Consider the following 22,161-nt stretch of genomic DNA (forward strand, 5'->3'; position numbering starts at 1 on the left):
TAGACGTGTGTATCACATGTAAATACGTGAATCTTCATTTTTTTTTTTTTAAAGACGCCTTCTTCTTCAGTTTCACTGATAGAGACGATAGTTCAAATAATTTCAATTGTTTTTTTTTTTTTTTTTGGGGGGGGGGGGGGTGGCTTGGGAAGAAATTATATTCCTGTGTGAAATAATTAGGTTATTTAGGTAATTCAACTTATTCCGTTAAACACTGAGAAGGGTGCAATTACAAATATGTACAATGTAAATACAGGAGGGGCGGGTTATATAGTGCACAGTTCAGCTTGTTATTCAAGTAATTTTTATCGAAGAAATCCAATTTAAATAAATAAATCAATAAACCAAAAGGGTCGGCTTGGTTTTCAGTCAAAATGGGAATGAGAATCGAAATTGAAATCCATCTGAATCAGAATTCAGAATGGTCTATTACCACATCTGTTTGGTTGAAATGATAATTAGTAAATTAATAAATTAAAATGGGATTCTCATTCCTAAGGAAGGGGGAGGGAAATGCCATTCGCTCAACTGTGAGAATGCCATTCTGCCATGAATAGAAATTGAAGTCCAATTCCATCCAACCAAAAAGTTGAATTGGAATGGGCCATTTCATTCCAAACCACTATTTTTATGAACCAAACAAAGCCCTGGGGAATGGTTAAAGACTAATGATACTTTTATTTTTATAACGAGATAATACTATTTTTTTAATTTTAATATTATTTTATTTCAAATTTAATTACGATGAAATTTCTCTTGTAATTTTAAAAGTTTAATTATTTATTTATTATATTTATGTTTATAAATTAATTTTCAATAATTGTGTATTTTTTCTATAAATTATCAATAACTATCGGGGGTTAAAGTATTGTTATTTATTAGAGATTTAACTACTAATTTAGTTGAAACTATGAATGTTCATGGGTCAGTTCAGTTGTAGATTGTTTGGCCAACCAAATTGACTTGGTTGGGTTAGGGAGTTGGTCACCCGAAACCAATAGGCCATTAGTGAAAATTGGCCAATTTGAGTTGTATGAGTTTGGATTAATTTTTTATTTTATTGGTCGGTTCAAAAGATTTAAACTTAAAAATTTAAATGTAAAAAATTACAATGGTACTATTAAAAAAATAAATTTTAATTTTAAATTTACAATATAAAATATTTTAGACTCAGAAATATGGGAATTTCCCACTTTCCCATATTAAAAAATTTATATTTGAAATATAAAATATTGATGTATATATATATGGGTTGGCTCAGTTTTGGTTACTTTATAAATGGCCAAACCAAAATTGACCCCACTTAATCGAGTTGGAAAATAGCTGAACCAAAGTCAATAAAGAATATTAAAAAACCAACCAACTCGGGTCGTATTGGGTCAAGTTGGTCGATTTGGTCAGTTTCATTGGTTTGATGAACAACCGTAGATGAAATTAATAATTATTAATTATTTAAAAGTTACAATATAAAGCACATGTATATATATATGTGTGTGTGAACAATATAGACCTCTACATCTGTGGGCCCACACACACAGTTGGGCTGGCATGTGAGCTGCAAGCGGCATGGCCCATTCGGTCGTATCATGTTGTACCAGCCCATGGGCTGGAAACCCAAACCTAGCACAGCCCGATTTATACCTCTAAAATTAGCACTGCCAAATGGTGAGAACCTATAGATCTGCTATTATGGTTGTCAAAGGGTCGGGTCAGACCTGATGGATTTTAACTAATTGGGCCGATTCTAGTTACAGGAACTGGAATTGATGGATCGGTTCTGGGTGCTGATATAGTGTCTTGATTATTATCCATTCAGACCAGCTTGACTCAGTCCCGAATCAATTTAGACTCGACCTGAGTTATATTCATATAATACATCATATATTAAATAAATTAGATATAATATTTAATATATATTAAACATGTTTATTTATTAATGATAATCGGATCCATCAGGCTGGATTCAATTATTTCAAAAAAAACCGATCGATTCGGTTCTGGGTCTGAAGATTACAAACCCTGTCGAGTCTGGTTCAGTTACATTAAATCGGGTCCAGTATAACGGACCCAGACCAAACCCGTTGACCACCCTAATTGCTACCTCGACACCCAAAAGAAAGGGCACTTGGCATGATGAGCTTGTCTTGGGAGATATAGCCCTTAATGGTGGGCCTTGTATTTTAATTGGTACAAACCCTTGTGTTTCCATTCAAATATGCAGAAAACTTGCCGGTAGTTTTCAATGGTCTCCAAATCGTGACCGAGGACCATTTTGGGAGAAGATCCAAGAAGAAGTCAGTCTTAATGGTCTCATACGCTGTAGGTGTATGCTTAGCAGGGGCGGAGCTAGAACTTTTTTATGAGAGAGCCAAAAACTAAAATGGGTGGGGGAAGAGGGAGAATAAAGACAGATGGACCATTTAGGGGGCAAACCATTAGGGTGGGGAGTCGTGGAGGGGAAAAACATATATGAAAGGTTAATATATAAGTGGGAAATTTTTTCTCTAGAATCCTTTCTGCGATAACCACTGGTGGAAGTTGTCACTTGCGTTGCCATCTCCAGTGTTTTGGAAGGTAGTTACAGTTCTCTGGGTGTTTTGGATGGCCGTTACAGTTCTCCAACATTTCAAATACCAGGTACAGTTTTTCGACGTTGTAGATGAACGTTTCAGTTCTCTGGCATCTTTTTGGATGGTATGTCACAATGGACAGTTATCCAGTGTGTTGGATAGTAGTTTCAGATCATGCTGTCTTTTGAGGATTGGTTCGAAGTGGTTGGAAGTTACAGATCATAGCTTTTGGCTTTGTAACCTCCTTTGGCAGTTTTCGTTTTTTGTTGGAAACCTCCTTTGTCAGTTATGCTCACCAATTATGGTGGTTTAGAGATGCACTTATCCACTTTTGTTGGTGATTTTAAATCACCTTGCTTTGGTTGCAAAAGTTATTTTGATTTTACTACATCAATCTCTTTATTTTATTCTTCTTGAGAATTGTATATTAACTTTAATTAGCCTTGTTGGCATCTCTTTGTGTCACTATTTTGAATGAATGAATGAAATATGATTTAATCTTTCAGAAAAAAAAAATAGGGGGCATGACTCCGTTAACAGCAATAGTAAGAACGTTAAGTAGGTGAGGCTGTTATGCAAAGATGTCATTAGAGATATGGACCTAGATCCAACAACCAACAACTAACAACTCAAATAAAATTCATCAACTCCCTCAATTTAGATCCAACAACCAATCAAAGCACCCGTGTCATTGTAATCAAGAGTTCAGCTTCCGCCAGAGCAAATTCCATTTGAACAGTCTTTACAATCTTATATTTCCAATGCAAAGTTGCAACAATCAGTTGGAACAGTATAGGCATGAGCTTGTCCTGATCAATACCACCTGATTGATCACATCTTTTATAAGACCAAGATATAGATTTCTTCTAGTATCAAATCCTCACCAGATCATGAACTCGAATCACGAGCTGTTCCCATATCTCTACCCACAAGAAATTATAACTGCACATTGGAAATCTCTCTTATGGGAGATGTTCCCAATATATAAAGGTGGTGATGCTTGGTATGTGAAACAATTTAAGGGTAGCATAGTGGAGCCCAATTGATAAATAAACATCTATTGTAACGTCAATTAACCAAATTGAACTTGCATATTAAAATCTGAAATGACAGAATAATTATCTATCACAAGTAAAAGCTCGGGCCCTTAATCATCATAATCCCAAAGTTCAGTGTAGTTTCCTATAATTTTCCATTTTCTTTAATATACGGCACCTTCCCAGAAAATTCCTTCTGATGTGTGGTTTCTCAAAGCCATTAAAATAATGAAAGAAGTACAAAATCATCACGGTCGTGATGTTAAGTGATTTCATATTCTTATTTTCCTTCATTCACATATAATTTAACTTCATGTATCCGAGATGAATCGACATTAGTTAATAACAACAGGGAAATAAACAACTGGAGAATGCAGTGCCCGTGCACTATAACTTTGCTTCCGTATATGCTTGGAATCTCTCAAGCAACCCACTCCTGCTCATATGTTGAGCCAATTAAGCAATAGTGTCCATTGAGGTTCAATTTATTTATTTTTTTTTTAAATTAAATGGGAGGAGAATAAATCAATTAAAATTTTATTATTTATAATTTTTTTCAATGGAAAGTTGCTACTCAATATACATGCATAAATAAACATTATCAAAGGGATGCCAGCCATTCCTGTCTTGTTCTTCTGTCTTCTACATGTGCCGCTCAGGCCACTCCACAGCCCAAAATCCCAATTTTAAAAAACAGAAAACAAGGTAGGTCTAATTGGAAGGCACAACTCTTTTATTAGTTAAGCAGGTACACGTGTGAACAACAACGTTTTGCCACTGCCTAACAAATATGCCCATACTTGAGATAGAACCAAAATTTAAAGCAGATCCCTTTTATGTTTTGAAAAAAAAAAAGGATAATGTCCGCGTATTTGGACTAGCAAGAATTTGTGCAATAATGATTGCACATATCCTTCTTGTCGTCCTCTAAAGTAATTTTCTCACCTCGAAATTGAAAGAGATTTTGGGCTGAGGCTTCACGATCTTCGGGGCTGAGTTTGAGTTTGTTTCTTATGCTAAAACAAATATGTACCATTCAAAAATTATTTCTCACCGATTCCCTAATATAAATTGATTTAATTTTGCACTGATAAATTTTGTATCTCAACTCTTAGGTTCAGTTTGGAAGAAGTACAAATGCAAAAATATATAAAATAATACAAAATAAAAGATTTTGCACTTTACATATTTGCATTTGTACTCATTTGAGCCAGGATTCATTTAAGCTAAAAGCTTAAATTGTTAGTGAGATATTTGAATAGGTTTTAATTTTCTAACACAGTTTTTGGTTGTAATGAGTATAAACATGGATTCCAAGACCGAAATTCACCTTTTTACATTAACCCAACCAAAAAGTGCAAAGTTTGATTCCAAAGAATCGATACAAATTTTACATCGATTGTGAATACAAATGATTGTGATAGCTGTAATTATTAATATAAATGTAGATTTACCAAATGCTTGTAAAATTAAATCTATTGCTGCAGTGGTGCACGAATCGAAGTTGTAGTCAGACAGTCCTTGCCAATAGGGTGAAGCCGAGGCGAAAGTACAGTGCCACACTTCAAGACCTGTGATCAATAAAAGATGTCAGAGGCTCAAGGAGTTATTCCTGTGTAGGCACTTCAACGCTCAAGACAGTAGAAGGTGGTAGATGGTCAGGCCGAGCAGAGAGGGTGTTGGTCTGAGCCAGAGAGTATTACGAGTGCTAGAAACCAGAATCCCTTACCTTGAGTGGAAGATGCCCTTTTATAATCGAATGTCTGTGTCCTAGTCGAATTAGGCTTCTAGGGTTGCTGGGATGAGGTTGACTGTCGAGATCCCTGGGATAGAGTCCTAATCCCCAGTGGAATTGTCCTCATCTCTTCTCCAGTTCTTGGTCGTGCTTATCTGCTTTGATGTGGCGCTGATGTGGCTAAGAGGATAAGGTGGGGGGTTATGGGAATAGCGTAGTGCGGTCATGGTCGTAGAGCCAACCGGGCTGTACCGACATGGCCAGGGTGACTAGATGATGATTGGGTGGCCACGTTCGTTTAATGCCAACTCAACCACAACCTGAACAAAATCAAAAGTACATTTATCTCGAGTCGATCCTCCCAGTAAAGATCGTTTTTGTAAGTCATGATTTGGCAATTGGCACATCCGGCTTGAACCGGGTTTTGGTTTTGATGTCCACATGACTACCAACACTGCAACATATGTCATCTCGTCAGTCTTCTCACGAGTTCTCCTGAGTCCTGACTAGACCTTTTCATGGGTTGGGTGGCCCGACGGGCCGGCCCGGTCCCCGAACGGGCTTGAACAGGCATATAGGCCTGTGGGCTTAATCTCGGGCCAAAAAGCCTGGCCTGCAATAAATTCGAGTTGGGCTCGGGATTTGCCAAAATAGCCCGGCCCAGCCCGACCTATAAATAAACCTAAAAACCCTAGTTGAATACCCCTCTTTTTTCACCTCTTTCCCTTATTTTTTCCAACCAAATTCTTCTTCTCCACATCCTCTTTCCCTTTTTAAATATAAATAAAATTTGAATTTATATAATTTTTTAATATAAATAAATTTTGATTTATATTGATTATTGAATAGAGAAATTTTCTTATTTTTTTTATTAGGTCAGGTTTCAGACTCGGGCTTGGGCTTTGGGCTTTTTATTAGGGCCAGGCTCGGGCCCAAGTTGTAGACCCATTGGTCGGGCCGGGTTTAGGCTCGGGCCTAACATATTTCTATTAATAAAGAGCAAAAGCATGACCCGAGCCCGGCCCAACCCGGCCCATGAACAGGTCTAGTCCTAACTACCAACACATGGTAAGCTAAGTGGGGCCAGCGATAATGGAATCTTGTAGCGTTAGCCCAAAAGAGCGAAACACTATTAATTTTCACCAGGTTGAATAAAAAGGCAACGCGTGACTCGTTAGACCGTAGAAGACTTTCAGATATCAGCGTATAACAACAAACTGGCCTAGCCGGCTTTTCCATTATAATCATTTCAAATTTGCCAAATGGTTCGGGTCTAGAGGGGCTCCATCCACCGGAAATGGGACCATTTGAAAGGCTTCCATACACCTTTTCATAGCCAGCTGGCACCTTGTAAACCGTGCGCCTTGAAAGGCTTATATCTCAAAATATCTCTATGTCTTGTTTTACGTGGCAACTAGCAAAGGCATCTTCCCGTCGCGTCAGGACTTTAGGATTCTTCTCCGTCTATAATAATCTTCACCATACACGATGGTGGATCCGGAAATGGGTCCCTCACCCAAAGTTAGCCCTTCAATGTCGGATTAGAATCCTGATCCGCTCAACAAGTGTAGAACCCTTGTTGGACTTAAGTCTTAACACCCGTATGATATTTAAATCACTTCATTATTTTCATTGTTTTCTTATTATATAGAAAATAAAACCCTTCGATGTTAGATCTCACGGGCGTTCCCATTAGTGGACGTGAGCACTGAGCACACGAGTAGAAGAATAGACAAAATCACTAAATCCTTTGGCATATAAACGTCCCTTCCGTCCGATGCACATACCAGCACCTGCAAATTGCAGTCAGACCCCGACGATGGGGACTGTGGACTGCGAGGCTGGCCTGTCGAATCCCTTGCTTTTGAAGCTTTATGTAGAATAATAAGACAAGAGACAAATACTGCGTAACAATATCAAACAGAAAAAGCCTAACTTCAGTGGGGCCCTACTTTAGTATTTGGCTATGGATCCATTGATTCTTTCATCATGTCCTCGTAGTCCGTCCAAATACGTAACGCTTGTTTTATTATGAAGCGTTGCTACTACGGTAGATATGGAATTAAGTACATGATACATTATTAGATTAGATCAGGGGAACAGCTGTCCCTGTTGCCGGGTGAGTGAGTCCGGATCTCCTCTCAACAATAAAAAAAAAAACCCGTTTTATCGTTAATTTGATCCAAACAAAACTGCCTAATGTGAAACGGGCTGAAGCAAAAACGATTGCCGTTGTCTTACTTACACAACAAAAAGCAAAAGCATGCATTCACATTGACGAAACTCCGCTTAGTTTTCGTTTTTATCAATTTTGAAAAAGAACAAGGACATGGGGACATCCTCGAGATTGGAGATCACTTAAATAAATAAGTATTGATTGGGAGACCGGCGTCCGGCGAGGCCAAAATTGAGAAGAAATGAAAGGTCTAAGGGAGTATTTAACTATTTATTTATTTCTAAATGAAAGGACAAGTACGGTAACTGATCTCGTGTCCAGCTTATTCGCACGTGTCTCCGTTTTCCAAAGCACGAGAGCCATAAACCACGGGATCCTATGTTTTCCTTCCATGGCAAAACAGAATCTAACAGTGAAATTTCGAATAGGTTTCCAATGCACTTAAAATAAAACAATCTTAAGGGGATCCAGCTATGCGCCAATTAGGGCTGGTTGTCTACTAATTGGAGTTCACCATGGAGCCAGGTATATAGAGGTGTCAGACATTCTGTTAGAGGGTAAGGAGTAAAGGTAGACAGCTGACTACTGAGTGTAATTCCTAGGCTCCAACTGTAAGTTGCTGTGTTTGGTTTGAAGTTCTGAACTTTTCGATGTAAAATAGGAGAGAGACTTTCACTCCCCTCAACTTTCTATGCTTCTCTCGTCATTATGTTTTATCAAACCAAACATAGCCCAGTCTATTGTAACTTGTAACGGAACAATAGAATATACTGTCTAGTTTCGTACTTTGATCCGTGGGTGGTTGCCTGATAGGTAAAGGCCGATTTGTGCGTCTCTAGTCTACCTATGTACGGCTCTCTACTCTAGCAAGGAGTACGATCACAGCGATGAAGCCCTGTAAAGTGTAAAGTCCCAATCCAACGGTTTCAGTCCAAAGAGAATAATGCAGACTGTACTCCTAGTGAGGACACAGCAGAAGTCAGTACGTCCCATTCCCTCTTTCTTTTGTTTTAACTTTTAAGCCCCCAATAGTCAGTCATTTTCACTTTTACAGTGTTATTTATCCAAAATGAAAAAAAAAAGTCATTTTCAGTTATGGGCTGGGCTGGGAGTGGCGGAGTGCAATGGACCATGAAAGCTCAGGGGCCATGGTGTGTGCTATATCAACCCAGTTTCTGATTGGCTGAAGGGCTATTTCGATAACTTCAATGAACCAACTCCCTATGCATAATTACAATAATAACCTTGAAAGTCGTGGGCCCCAATTAGTTAGGCATATCTAAGCCCCCAACTGCTCGGACGGTGAGGATCATCAAATTCAGCCAAAATTTCGGAGAGAGATCCAAAGGGACCGGCACCTCCAGCTCCAGGTTGATTTGAGTATAAATAATTAATTAATTAATTAACTGATTAAATGTGAATTATCGACGGTTCAGAATCGGTTATATTCCAATACAAAGACTCGAAGAGTTAGGACTCGGGAGCCACGAAATTAAAGAATGCTCTACTTTTTTTCACTGTTGAAATTTGAAAAACAAAGTAGGAGAATATAACAGGAAAATTAAAAAGTGGAGGTGGAGTAGTGGAGGCGTGGAGGAATTGGGATCTACTGCCATAGAGAGCTCTTCACACCGATCAAACAGCAACATCCCACTGTATATTAGGAACATCTCTCATCACATACAATTACGGGAGATGTTTCCGATGTGCGGCTGAAAGATGTTGAGAGGAGCGCTCTGTGAGGAGCAGATCCGGACTCGGGTACAGGGGGAACCGGGAAGAAGAGGACCGAAAAGGGAGAGAGGGGGTCACGTTTCTCAATGAGGAGAAGGCAAGCAAGTCGCCAAAGCGATAGAAGCGCTCTCCTTTTCTAACAAGAGGCAAGAGGAGAGAGGTTGCTTCTCACTTTAGTTAGAGAGACCATCATAGAGAGGAGAAGGGAAGTTGCACGGCATCTTCCTATAGCTTTGCTCTTCAGCTTCCCGAAACCCTAAAAGATCTCATTCTGCTCTCTCTCTCTCTCTCTCTCTCTCTCTCTCTCTGTTCTTCCTATTTCCTTTGTTATTTTCGTGGACTTGGAAGCTCATATTTTATTTGGAATTTACGATTGGTTTCTTGGATTTGATTCTTATTTAAGATTCGTTTCTGCGTTTTTTGATAGATTGATCATGAGATTTATATGTTGATTAATTCGTCGATTTCTGGTGAATTCACCTGGAAATTTGATTAACTCCTTTCTTGTGCATCTTTACTCTTCTCGAGTGCGCTATTTTACTAAATCTCGATGGGGAAAGGGGGGCAAGATTATGGAAGACGAGATACCGGTGGATCCAAGCCCTCAGACCGAGAAATCTGTCCGGCGTGGGCTAAAGACGTCGAGGACTGTCTGAAAGTGTTCAACGTCGACAAGGACCGGGGATTGTCAACTGAAGAAGTCGAGAAGCGGCGTCAGATCTATGGCTGGAACGAATTGGAAAAGCATGAGGGCCCGTCAATCTTGAGTTTGATTTTCGAACAGTTCAACGATACTCTAGTGCGGATTCTACTCGTTGCCGCAGTTGTATCGTTTGTCCTCGCTTGGTATGATGGCGATGAGGGGGGCGAGATGGGAATTACGGCGTTCGTGGAGCCTCTCGTGATTTTCTTGATCTTGATTGTGAACGCCATAGTTGGAGTCTGGCAAGAGAATAACGCCGAGAAAGCCCTAGAAGCTCTAAAGGACATTCAATCCGAGCACGCCAACGTGATTCGTCATGGGAAAAAGATTTCCAGTTTGCCCGCGAGGGAGCTCGTCCCGGGCGATACCGTTGAACTTCGGGTAGGCGACAAGGTTCCAGCCGATATGCGGGTTTTGCATCTGATAAGCTCCACTGCGAGGGTCGAGCAGGGCTCACTGACGGGTGAGAGTGAAGCGGTTAACAAGAACAATAAAGCCGTTCCAGAGGACACTGACATTCAAGGGAAGAGATGCATGGTTTTTGCGGGGACTACTGTTGTCAACGGAAGCTTCCTCTGCTTGGTTACGCAAACGGGTATGAACACGGAGATCGGGAAGGTGCATTCTCAGATACACGCTGCTGCGCAGATGGATGAAGATACCCCCCTGAAAAAGAAGCTTAACGAATTTGGAGAAACTCTCACTGCCATAATCGGAGTGATCTGTTTACTGGTGTGGCTAATCAATTTTAAGTACTTTCTAACCTGGGATTACGTGGATGGGCGGCCAGCTAATTTTAAGTTTTCTTTCGAGAAGTGTACTTACTACTTCGAGATTGCTGTGGCATTGGCAGTGGCGGCCATTCCGGAAGGCTTACCGGCGGTTATTACAACTTGCTTGGCGCTCGGCACCCGAAAGATGGCTCAGAAGAATGCTCTTGTACGAAAGTTGCCTAGCGTCGAGACTCTGGGTTGTACAACAGTGATTTGTTCTGATAAGACAGGTACCTTGACTACCAATCAAATGGCAGTAGCAAAGCTGGTGACCATGGGTCCTCGTAAAGATTCACTCAGAACTTTCAAGGTAGACGGGACCACGTACAATCCTTCCGATGGCAGAATACATGACTGGCCAACTGGTCCTATGGATGCCAATCTTGAAACGATTGCAAAGATTGCTGCTATCTGCAATGATGCAGGTGTTGCACAATCGGGGAATCACTACGTCGCTAACGGAATGCCTACTGAGGCAGCATTGAAGGTAAAATCACTATATTTTGTTTTCTTTTCCTTTGTTCTTATTTATTATGTAATAGCAATTGTACCCTTTCATTTGATTGGCGGAAATCTAGTCGTTAAATGAAACTGAACGCAGCCTGAGGAGCATATAATTCAAAACCATAGTTTCGAATCTAATGGCTAACAAATTACTGATGATTGGGTTCTGTTTCTTGTAGAAAGTAAGCTTAGCCTCTCAACCGGAAGTATACAACAATGTGCCCCACTTATTTTTGGTTGTGCATGTTGATTATTCGGGAGTTTTTTCACTCTTTTATTTGGTTCTGTAATAGATATGATTTTATTAGGTAATGGTAAATAATGAAAAATATACAAGTTGCCAAGCCCCATTTTATGGACTAGCCTTCTAGGCTTCTATCCTTAAGCCTTGGGAGGTTTTTCACTTAATTATGAAACCATGTTTATATCATTACTTGGGTTTATGTGTTTTATTTTTTGTGTATTCTGGGGAGTGGTGGTGGTTCGATGTAGTATTCACAATATTCTTCCAGTAATGAAATGCTCTAGGAGGGAAACACCACTGTTCGAGAACCCACAAACAATGAGGGAACATATTTTCCTTGCTCTTTTTCTATTTTTGGCTGACCACTAATAGGTTGTTGCCAGTTGATGCTAGACAATTAGTAATTAATCTTTTCAGAAGCATATGCCAATAAGACTCCTACCTTGTTTCATTCATCCAGGTCAATTAAGCAAGTTAGTGTGGTTGAAATTCCTCTCTGAACCATTTATTTCTCTACTTTCAGGTCCTAGTTGAGAAGATGGGACCTCCTCAAGGATTTCAGGACTTATCTTTGAGCACTGAAGATGTGTTACGTACGTTAAAACATGGAAAAATTAATTCTTTTAGCTGTATTCCATTTTCACAAACATGAATAATTGACCTCATGTTCTCCTTTTTCTACTTTTATTTTTTTGTTGTTAAAGGTTGTTGCCAGCTATGGAATTCTGTAGAATGTCGGATTGCAACTCTTGAATTTGATCGTGATCGGAAGTCAATGGGTGTTATTGCAACGTCAGAATCAAATAGAAATACTTTATTGGTGAAGGTAACTTTGGAAATACCAATTCTATACTTTTGTGTCATTGTCTTAATTTGCTTCCAATGGAGTAAGGCAAATAAGTAAAATTCTATACTTTGGCTTACGAATGAAGTTTGTTAAGGATATGAAGGGTTAGGTTACAGGGAGATGAAGGACAAGGGCATTCCAATGGCCCATCCTATTGTCACTTTAGTTTTTTCTTCAGTCAGACTAATTCACATATCTCTCCGTTTTCATTCATTGAAGCTTTGTACTATTATGACTAAGTACGGGCAGAATGGTTTTTCTCACAGCTGTTCTTTTCTTGATTGTTATTGTTCGTTATCAATGAATTCTGGATGGAGCGTGACATTTGCTACCTCCCAACTATCTATAGCTTTTCTTCTTTGTCAAGGTGTCTTTTGGCTGTGACAAAGCATTTCTGACAGAATTGCTACATATGGCAGGGTGCAGTAGAGAATGTATTGGAGAGGAGCTCCTATATGCAGTTGTGTGATGGCACTGTTGTGCGATTGGATCAAAGCTCTAGGGATCTTATTTTACAATCCCTTAATGAAATGTCAACAACTGCACTGCGCTGTCTTGGGTTTGCATACAAGGAGCCTTCTGAATTTGCAACTTATGATGGTGATGAAAATCATCCAGCCCATGACCTCTTACTTAAACCATCAAATTATTCATCCATTGAAAGTGATCTTATCTTTGTTGGTTTGGTTGGATTAAGGGTGAGTCAACACATGTGCCATTTTACACTCATTTGATATATATTGACTGTAATGACTAGTTAGGCAATTTTGAGGAGCTAACAGTAATCAACATATCGTAGGATCCTCCTCGAAAAGAAGTTCACAAAGCAATTGAGGACTGCAGAGCAGCTGGTATTCGTGTTATGGTCATAACAGGAGATAACAAGAATACAGCAGAAGCAATTTGTCGTGAAATTGGTGTATTTGGTCCTTATGAGGACATTAGTTTGAAAAGCTTAACAGGCAAGGAATTTATGGATCGTAGTCTTCATGATCAGAAGAGGCATTTGAATCAAAATAGTGGGCTTCTATTCTCTAGGGCTGAACCAAGGCATAAGCAAGAGATAGTGAAATTGTTGAAAGAAGATGGGGAAGTGGTTGCGATGACTGGTGATGGGGTCAATGATGCCCCTGCTTTGAAATTGGCTGATATTGGAGTTGCAATGGGTGTCACTGGAACTGAGGTACTTTTTCTACTGGTTGTCATGTTGCAATATTTTTGTGCATTTAACAGGATGATTTGATAATTTTTTATTGTTTTTCTATGATTTGTTGCTTTAGGATTCCTGTGTTGGATAGGCATAAGCTGTAAGTTATGTTATTCCTTGAGATCATATCATTGTATTTATATCATCATTTTGTTTTCACCTAAGCTTCTAAGTTCTAACTACAATCCTTAAGCATCAATATTAGGACATCAGTTAACTTGCATTGCAGCATGAGATTCAGGATAGGAAAACACAGTTTATTGTCTTTAAAATTTCCTATTATAAAATTTGAAGATTTGTAACATTCAGATGCTCATGCAAATTCTTGGGGTGTTCAAGTGAATGAGAAGATGTTCACATTGGTGCTACATTGCCATTCTAGATGCATTTTTCTAATTGCTCTCTTGGGGCAGTTCATGTCTTTGCAATGCTTAACAAAGCTTCTAGAATCAATGTAGTTCTTTAGGTTTTTGCTATTGTTCCTGAAATTATGCCCTTCTAAAACTGTTTATCATTTTTGCTCTTTTTATATCACTATTTTCTTGAATGCCATCTTAATGATTGTTCCTTTCTTGTAGGTTGCAAAGGAAGCTTCTGACATGGTGTTGGCAGATGATAACTTCAGTACAATAGTTGCTGCAGTGGGTGAAGGCAGATCTATTTATGACAATATGAAGGCATTCATCAGGTTCACTGCTCTTTCTTTTCTGTTCCCCATGTCTTTTCCATTTATGGTGTTTAAAATTGGTTTTGTTTTGTCATTGATAAAAAATGGTTTTGTTTTGTACTTATTTACTAAAGTTGCAAGTTGCAAACTGTGGGATGTATATAACAATATTTTTTTTTTGCATACTTGCTATGTCATTAATATGAAGGGATTATGTCAAATACATTCTAGAACTTAATTAAAAATGATAAATCTCTAGATGTGTTTCATGAATCCTCATCATCCTCTGCTGTGAAATTTTCTGCCTTAAATATGGACATTGAGAGTGGCTAGAAGTGGATTGAGAAACAGAATTCTGGAAAGAATCCCTGACAGCCACTTACGTTGTTTTAGTATGATTTGTAGAACTCTTGTGCCTGCTGAGATATTTTAAAATGCCATTTCATTGTTCAACTACTAACCAAATGGCAATTTAACTCCAAAATTTGTAGTCCACGGTAGATGCATATTGAGTGAGTTTAAAAACAAAGCTTTTTAGAAAGATGTCCAGGGTTCAGCTGATGAATTTGAATATGACAGTCGGTTCTTGGAAATAAACATATTATTATTCCTTCAATTTGTATTCTCTATATTGCGGGGTCTTAAAATCTTCATCTATAATTTGTAATCGTTGAGGTCCCAATTGCTATCTGACAGTTATGCTTTATGTATTTGTGACATTATTTCAGGTACATGATCTCCTCAAATATTGGCGAGGTTGCCTCTATATTTCTAACAGCAGCTTTAGGTATTCCGGAAGGGTTGATCCCTGTCCAGCTTCTGTGGGTCAATCTTGTCACTGATGGCCCTCCTGCAACAGCGTTGGGATTCAATCCACCTGATAAAGACATAATGAAGAAACCACCTCGTAGAAGTGATGATTCCTTGATCACTGCCTGGATTTTATTCCGCTACCTGGTACTTCATTCCTCGATGCCAAAAACCATTTCTTCTTGACTTGTCTTTTGAATATGTTTTGGGATTTAGTCCATGTATAATTCTTTTATTCTCAAACTTGTGCAGGTCATTGGGTCCTATGTAGGGATAGCAACCGTGGGTGTGTTCATTATATGGTATACACATGGATCTTTCTTGGGTATTGACCTGAGCCAAGACGGCCACACTCTTGTCACCTATTCCCAACTCTCCAACTGGGGACAGTGTCCTTCCTGGGAAGGGTTCACAGTTTCTCCTTTTACAGCAGGGTCTCAGGTGTTCTCATTTGATGCCAATCCCTGTGATTATTTCCAGGTTGGCAAAGTTAAGGCCATGACTCTCTCCCTCTCTGTCCTGGTGGCTATTGAGATGTTCAACTCTCTCAATGCCTTGTCTGAGGATGGGAGTCTCTTGACAATGCCCCCATGGGTTAACCCTTGGCTCCTGTTGGCCATGTCAGTCTCCTTCGGCCTGCATTTCTTGATCCTTTATGTTCCTTTCCTTGCCCAAGTCTTCGGGATTGTGCCTCTTAGCCTCAACGAGTGGTTGTTGGTGTTGGCGGTAGCATTTCCCGTTGTCTTGATTGATGAGATTCTCAAATTTGTTGGGAGGTGTACAAGTGGGTACCGAACATCTTACTCAAGGAAATCATCCAAGACAAAAGCAGAGTGAGGAGCAGAGAAGGGGTTGGCGCTTCTCCAAGTCTCTAATAGAACCATTACCATGGTGGAATTGGTGCCGGGGGCATTTCAGGTTGGCTAGTAAGCTTGGTCCACCTTAAAATCTGCTGCTGTTATACAAGAAGGCTTAGCCTGGAGCTTGAAGATCCGAGTAACGAGGGACTTCCCTAATATATAATTTGGTTGGGGAACTTCACTTTTGTTTTTTTTTATTATATTGAACTTATTTCTCTTTTCCAATTCATCCAAGAAACCCAGAACTCAATTTTGATGTTTAAACGATGCAAACATGGAAGCAGTTGCTATACTTGTTTCAACTTCAAGACTTGTACCAGTTTTTGCGGGAGAAATCACTTGCATGTTTCCATGATCCCATTAAATGCAAATAATAGGCAAAATTTTAAGTTTGAGCAACTCAGATGTGTATTTCATTCATTATATTGCTTCGAGATGAATTCTTGCTCTTCGGGTCTTCCATGTTTCCATTTTAAGCCCCGTAGGGTGGGAGTAAACCATATAACCAATTCAGGGGTCAACCAATCTAGTTGATGGTTGATTACCAAATCATCCCTCCATGTTGGAATGTTTAGCCAAGAAGCCTTGGATTTTACGGTCAAGTGGTTGAACGGTCCATCCATCATATACCTCTATCTTCAGACCCATCTGGTATGGGAGGCATTTTTAGAGATAGTAGAGTCTAGAGTGGCTATCATAATCACATCTCTCTATCTTCAGGTTTATAAATTTGGTAGTGGAAGGAGACTACTAAGATGGGTTGGTACAACACAGATGAAAATAGGATATTTTTATTGCATCCCAAAATAAATGGGATATTGTGGCTACACCTCTTTCATTATATTCCGGCAAGCTGCCTACTGGAACATCTCTCAATGATATATACGATATAGGAGATGTAGGGAACATTCCAGTTTGCATTCAAATATAAAACGCAAGAAGAGATCAATTCTACATAATACAAATACTATAAAGTCTGCCAAAGATGAAGATACGGGACTACTGTGGAGTGTAATGGGGTATATACGCTGTATGACTGATGTGGGGTGTGATCATCCGTTGCACAGCCTCTAATAAAGCTATGGCATTCAGTTCACCGGGATATAAAATTGGGGTTAAGGGCAATTTTTTGCCCTGAATATCAATAATAAGTAATATTTTTATAAAATAATTAAAATAAGATAACTTTTTTAGAAAAAATATCAAAAAAGGGCAATAATACTGTTCATCGTCTTCTGCTCTCTCAAGAGGAAGACGATGGAATGATATTTTTGCCCTGAATAAGGGCAGTGGCTCTGTGTTCATCGTCTTCCTTCTCTTTTCTCACCCAAGAAAATAGTTTACAGCAATCCCAATCCCAATTCGTTTAAGGGCAGTGGGCTGTTGATCTTGTATTTGTTTGAGGACTCTGTATTAAAATGCTGCAATTTTTTCTGTACTTGGTCTGAACTTCTGAGTTGTGACGGTTAGAAGTGTAGCAAGATTGATTGGTCTCGCTGGCAGTGAATGCAAAATAGATCGATCTTATCATGCTCCCAGGTGGCAAGCTTCCGAATAATCTAACAAAAGAGAAAACAACAGAAATAATGTATAAATGGATCAATCGTCTTCCTCTTGAGAGCAGAGGAAGATGATGAACAGTATTACTGCCTTTTTTTTATATTTCTATAAAAAAGTTATCATTACTTTTTATTGATATTCAGGGCAAAAAGTTGCCCCGAATGTAAATGAGAATAAAATTATAGATTTGGATCAGATAAAAGTGCAAATTATAGTTACAAACAAAAGGTGAAATGATGCAAAATTTATATCTCATTTAGAGATTTGCAGTGCAAACAGAAAGAGCCTGAAGGAAAGAAGGGAAGTAGTCCTGATCAAATTTGTTAGAGTTCCAAGTTCCAACCCTCAACCACCGGTCTGTAAGTTGTAACCAGTACCTTTACATGCTGTTCTAGAAGGATGCACATTGAGTTTGCCTCATCCAGGGTTCAAAGTATCAACATGTATTGGTCAATACGTGCCTGATAGCCTACTGATACGCCCCTCCAAGGGTTGTATCGGTTAGACACTGGTTCAGAGGGTAGCTGGGCCCTTAAACTGATCCCTCTGAATCAATTTCGAAAAAAATAAATAAAATTTAAAAAAAATACCAATACAGGCCGGTACACCCTACCGGCATATCAGCCTGTGTTGATACTTTGAACCTTGGACCCATCCACGAGGACCTGCATAGTTTGTGGGAATAGGGTCAGCATCGAAATTGGAATGAATCATTCCGATTTCAACCATCTGATGGGCAGCATTGGAATTTCATTCTCATTCCTGATAGAATCAATGGCATTCCTCATTTGAGACCTTTCCTTGGAAATGAAATTTCATTCCAGCTAATTCCAATTCTGATTCCGATTTTTATTTGAACCAAACAGACTAAACTATAGGAATAAACCACTCAGATTCTAATTCTAAGAGATTTTGATTCCAATTCCAAAAACAAATCAAATGATCCTTCAACTCAACCCAAACCCCAAATTTCACCTTCTGTATTAGACCCAAGGTTTTTAAAACCGATCCAGAGAACAAACCAGTCAGGGGTTCGGTTCCTGGGTCGAATGGTCTAACCGTTTGAATCAAACGATCAGCCCGTTCTGACAAAAAATTTTAAAAATTAAAAGAAAAATTATCAAAATCATTCGAACGGTTAACTGCCTGGGTCAGCGGTTTGCTGACCAAAATCAATGATTTTTAGGAAAAATCCAATTTTCTGGAAAAACGGAACCGGTCCAGTCCAGCACCACCAGAACCGACCATCCGGTCCAATCCGATTTTGAAAACCATGATTGGACCTATTGGTTGTTGTTGTAGTAGTAGTAATTGAAAACGTAGGCATTTTACGTTTGCTTACGAGTTACGACATATATACATGGCCCCCTCTTGGGCTCTTCCACTCCGCCACCAGTTGTGTAGTTTTGTTAGCTCCAAATTTGGTAGATCTTTTGGCACAACTAAAACAACTACCTACGCAACAAAAATAGCATATATGCATTGCCTATTATTTGTTTCCATGAGTCATATGAATTGAAATTCATATACAAGTATACAACACTGCCCAATAGGCCAATAATAAATATATAATAATAAGAAATAAGAAACAAGTTTTTCATTTCAAATTTTCAATCCAGCTTGAAGTAAACTCTTTAATGAACTATTTCTCAGACCTGAAGGCTGAAGCTGATGAAATTTGCAACTCTCTTCAACAAACAACTGAACAAGAATTTGGGTTTCCCCACTGCCCAGTTCCCAGTAGATAAACACCCGTACCTAACAACCCCTCAACAGGAATTGGAAACAAGACGTGCAGACATCAAATTAGGAGGCGTAGGTCACCACTCGTCACCTTGGAACGCTCGTACACGTAGAAAAATGTAATTAATTAAAGGAATACATTGACCTCCATTTTCGCCGTTAATGTTAACCATTTACCTTCCTTCCTCTCCAATTCCGCCGTTAACGTTAGCTATTTACTTCCCCCTTAGGCTCTTACACTCGCACCAGTCCCTATATAAGACCAGCTTTGGGTTACAGACAGAGAGCTGTAGAAAGCCAAGCCCCCCCAGCTTCCAATGTCTCCCGTCGGACCCGATAAACATATCCCGGCGAAATTGGTCGTCGATAGCAAACCAGTTTTCGAGCCGAGGCCAGCCATGGAGCTTCAAGGCCTTGCTCCTCGAGGGGTCCAAAACACTGGATCGTCTCCGACCCTCGGTGAACTCTTCTGGCGAGTGGAGAACGCCCAAGACGAAGCCACCCGCAATGAGACTCCCCGGCACCAGTCGCTCGACATTAACGACACCGGTGTTGACTCCAGATATCTTCCTTTTATTCTTTCCTTCAATAATTTGACATACAGCGTGAAGACTCGCCGTAAGATTTCGTTTCGTGCGTGTTTTGGCCGGGCCAAGAGTCTCGGAGCAGCGGCGGGTCCAATCCATAACGACCCTAGGGTTTTAAATTCAAATACCAAGGTTCTCTTGAATGATATCTGCGGCTATGCCAGAGAAGGAGAAATACTTGCCGTTCTGGGTGCCAGTGGATCGGGGAAATCAACTCTTATTGATGCTCTAGCCAGTCGTATTGCCAAGGGGAGCTTGAGGGGATGTATAACCTTGAATTGCGAAATTATACCGTCTCGACTTCGTAAAGTGATATCTGCGTACGTCATGCAAGATGATCTGCTCTTCCCAATGTTGACAGTGGAGGAGACGCTCATGTTCTCTGCCGAGTTCAGGCTTCCACGCGAGCTCTCTAAATCGAAGAAGAAAGCTAGAGTTCAAGCTCTGATCGAACAGTTGGGTCTGACAAACGCTGCCAATACGGTGATCGGTGATGAGGGCCACAGAGGTGTTTCCGGTGGAGAACGCCGTCGTGTTTCCATTGGAATCGACATCATTCACGACCCAATCGTATTGTTTCTCGACGAGCCGACGTCGGGACTCGACTCCACGAGTGCTTTCATGGTTGTGAACGTCTTGAAGCGCATCGCTGCGAGCGGCAGCATCGTTATCATGTCCATTCATCAGCCCAGCTTCAGAATCATCGGCTTACTCGACCGTCTACTCTTCCTGTCACGTGGACAGACCGTGTTTAGTGGCACCCCCGACGATATGCCGAATTTCTTCTCCGAATTCGGACGCCCGATTCCACAGAACGAGAACAAAACCGAATTTGCTCTCGATTACATTCAGGAACTGGAGGGATTGCCCGGGGGAACGAAGAGCTTGGTTGAATTCCACAAGTCATGGCAGCAGAAAATGAATCACCCATCGACCTGTGGATACGATAGACAGGGTCTCACGCTGAAAGACGCCATCGCTGCCAGCATTTCAAGAGGAAAGCTGGTTTCCGGAGCGACGAACGATGCGAGCGGTACATCGTCGGTGCCAACGTTCGCTAATCCATTCTGGACTGAGGTGGCGGTACTATCCAATCGGTCGATGACGAACGCGAAACGGATGCCGGAGCTGGTTGGGGTCCGTTTAGGAGCAGTTTTGGTAACTGGTATCATCTTGGCTACCATATTCTGGCATGTAGACAACTCTCCCAAGGGCATCCAAGAGCGACTGGGATTCTTCGCCTTCGCCATGTCGACGACATTCTACACCTGCGCAGAGGCGATGCCAGTGTTCCTGCATGAGCGATACATCTTCATGAGAGAGACAGCTTATAACGCATATCGTCGATCGTCCTACGTTCTATCTCAGTCTCTAGTGTCCATACCTTCTCTGATATTGCTGTCATTGGCGTTCGCGGCGGTAACGTTCTGGACGGTGGGTCTGGCAGGGGGATGGTCAGGTTTCTTGTTCTATTTCTTGATAATTGTGGCTTCCTTCTGGGCTGGGAACTCGTTTGTGACGTTCCTGTCGGGAGTGATCACACAGGAGATGATGGGGTACACGGTGGTGTTGTCGATGCTGGCATACTTCGTGCTCTTCAGTGGCTTCTTCATCACAAGGGATCGAATCCCGGCGTACTGGATATGGTACCATTACATATCGCTGGTGAAGTACCCATTTCAGGGGGTGTTGCAGAACGAATTCGACGACCCGGCGAAATGCTTCGTGAAGGGTGTTCAGATATTCGACAACACGCCGCTTGGGATGGTGCCGGAGGCCATGAAGGTAGGGTTGTTGAAGAAGATGAGCAGTTCGTTGGGGATGAACATCAGCAGCAACACCTGCGTGACGACGGGAGTGGACATATTGAGGATGCAGGGGACTACCGATCTGAGTAAGTGGAATTGCTTGTGGGCTACCGTGGCTTGGGGTTTCTTCTTTAGGACTCTGTTTTACTTCACCCTGTTGTTGGGAAGTAAGAATAAGAGGAAATGAGAAATGAATACAAAAATAAAAATCTTTTTTAATTTCTTGTAATTATATTGTATTAGCAGCTGGGTTTGGTTTTGTATTAAGCTACTGCTCGATACGATGCTTGTAATTTTTTCCTAACTCCTTTGTGTTTCTATAGAAAAAATAATAGAAATTCTTCTGGTTTTATGAATTTACATCTACTTCAAGAAGTCGTGATTTTTCTTTTTTTCTGTTTTTGTGAGGTGTGGAAGGAGTAAGTGTCCTTAATGGCTAGGGTTAATTACTACACCCTTCGAGTTCAGGAGTTGTGAAAAGACTCCTTTGAGTTTGAAGCATCAGAACAAAAGAGAAAAAACAATTAGGACATTCCCCTCTCGACGAGTTGAATTTACTCTCTCCACGTGGAGAGAAAAAGCCCATCTCTCATGCC

At 40.3% G+C, this 22,161-nt stretch overlaps 1 protein-coding gene and 1 pseudogene across 2 annotated transcripts; both read left to right on the forward strand.

Annotated features, from left to right (window-relative positions):
• The first annotated feature begins 9,094 nt into the window (after nt 1–9,094).
• On the forward strand, nt 9,095–16,266 carry LOC148868231 (calcium-transporting ATPase 4, endoplasmic reticulum-type-like). Its single transcript, XM_088969280.1, has 8 exons — nt 9,095–11,215; nt 12,000–12,069; nt 12,181–12,302; nt 12,743–13,021; nt 13,123–13,506; nt 14,109–14,218; nt 14,926–15,154; nt 15,260–16,266. The coding sequence occupies exons 1-8, from the start codon at nt 9,803–9,805 to the stop codon at nt 15,842–15,844; spliced, it is 3,192 nt and encodes a 1,063-aa protein (XP_088825406.1). The 5' UTR covers nt 9,095–9,802; the 3' UTR covers nt 15,845–16,266.
• Nucleotides 16,267–18,927: 2,661 nt separating this feature from the next.
• Nucleotides 18,928–21,925, forward strand: LOC148868232 (ABC transporter G family member 6 pseudogene; annotated as a pseudogene). The gene has a single exon (XR_016108080.1). The product of XR_016108080.1 is annotated as an ABC transporter G family member 6 pseudogene (transcript).
• Nucleotides 21,926–22,161: the final 236 nt, after the last annotated feature.

Source organism: Nelumbo lutea, chromosome 2, assembly GCF_056320005.1.
Source record: "Nelumbo lutea isolate HS-2025 chromosome 2, American lotus-T2T, whole genome shotgun sequence".
Lineage (NCBI taxonomy): Eukaryota > Viridiplantae > Streptophyta > Magnoliopsida > Proteales > Nelumbonaceae > Nelumbo > Nelumbo lutea.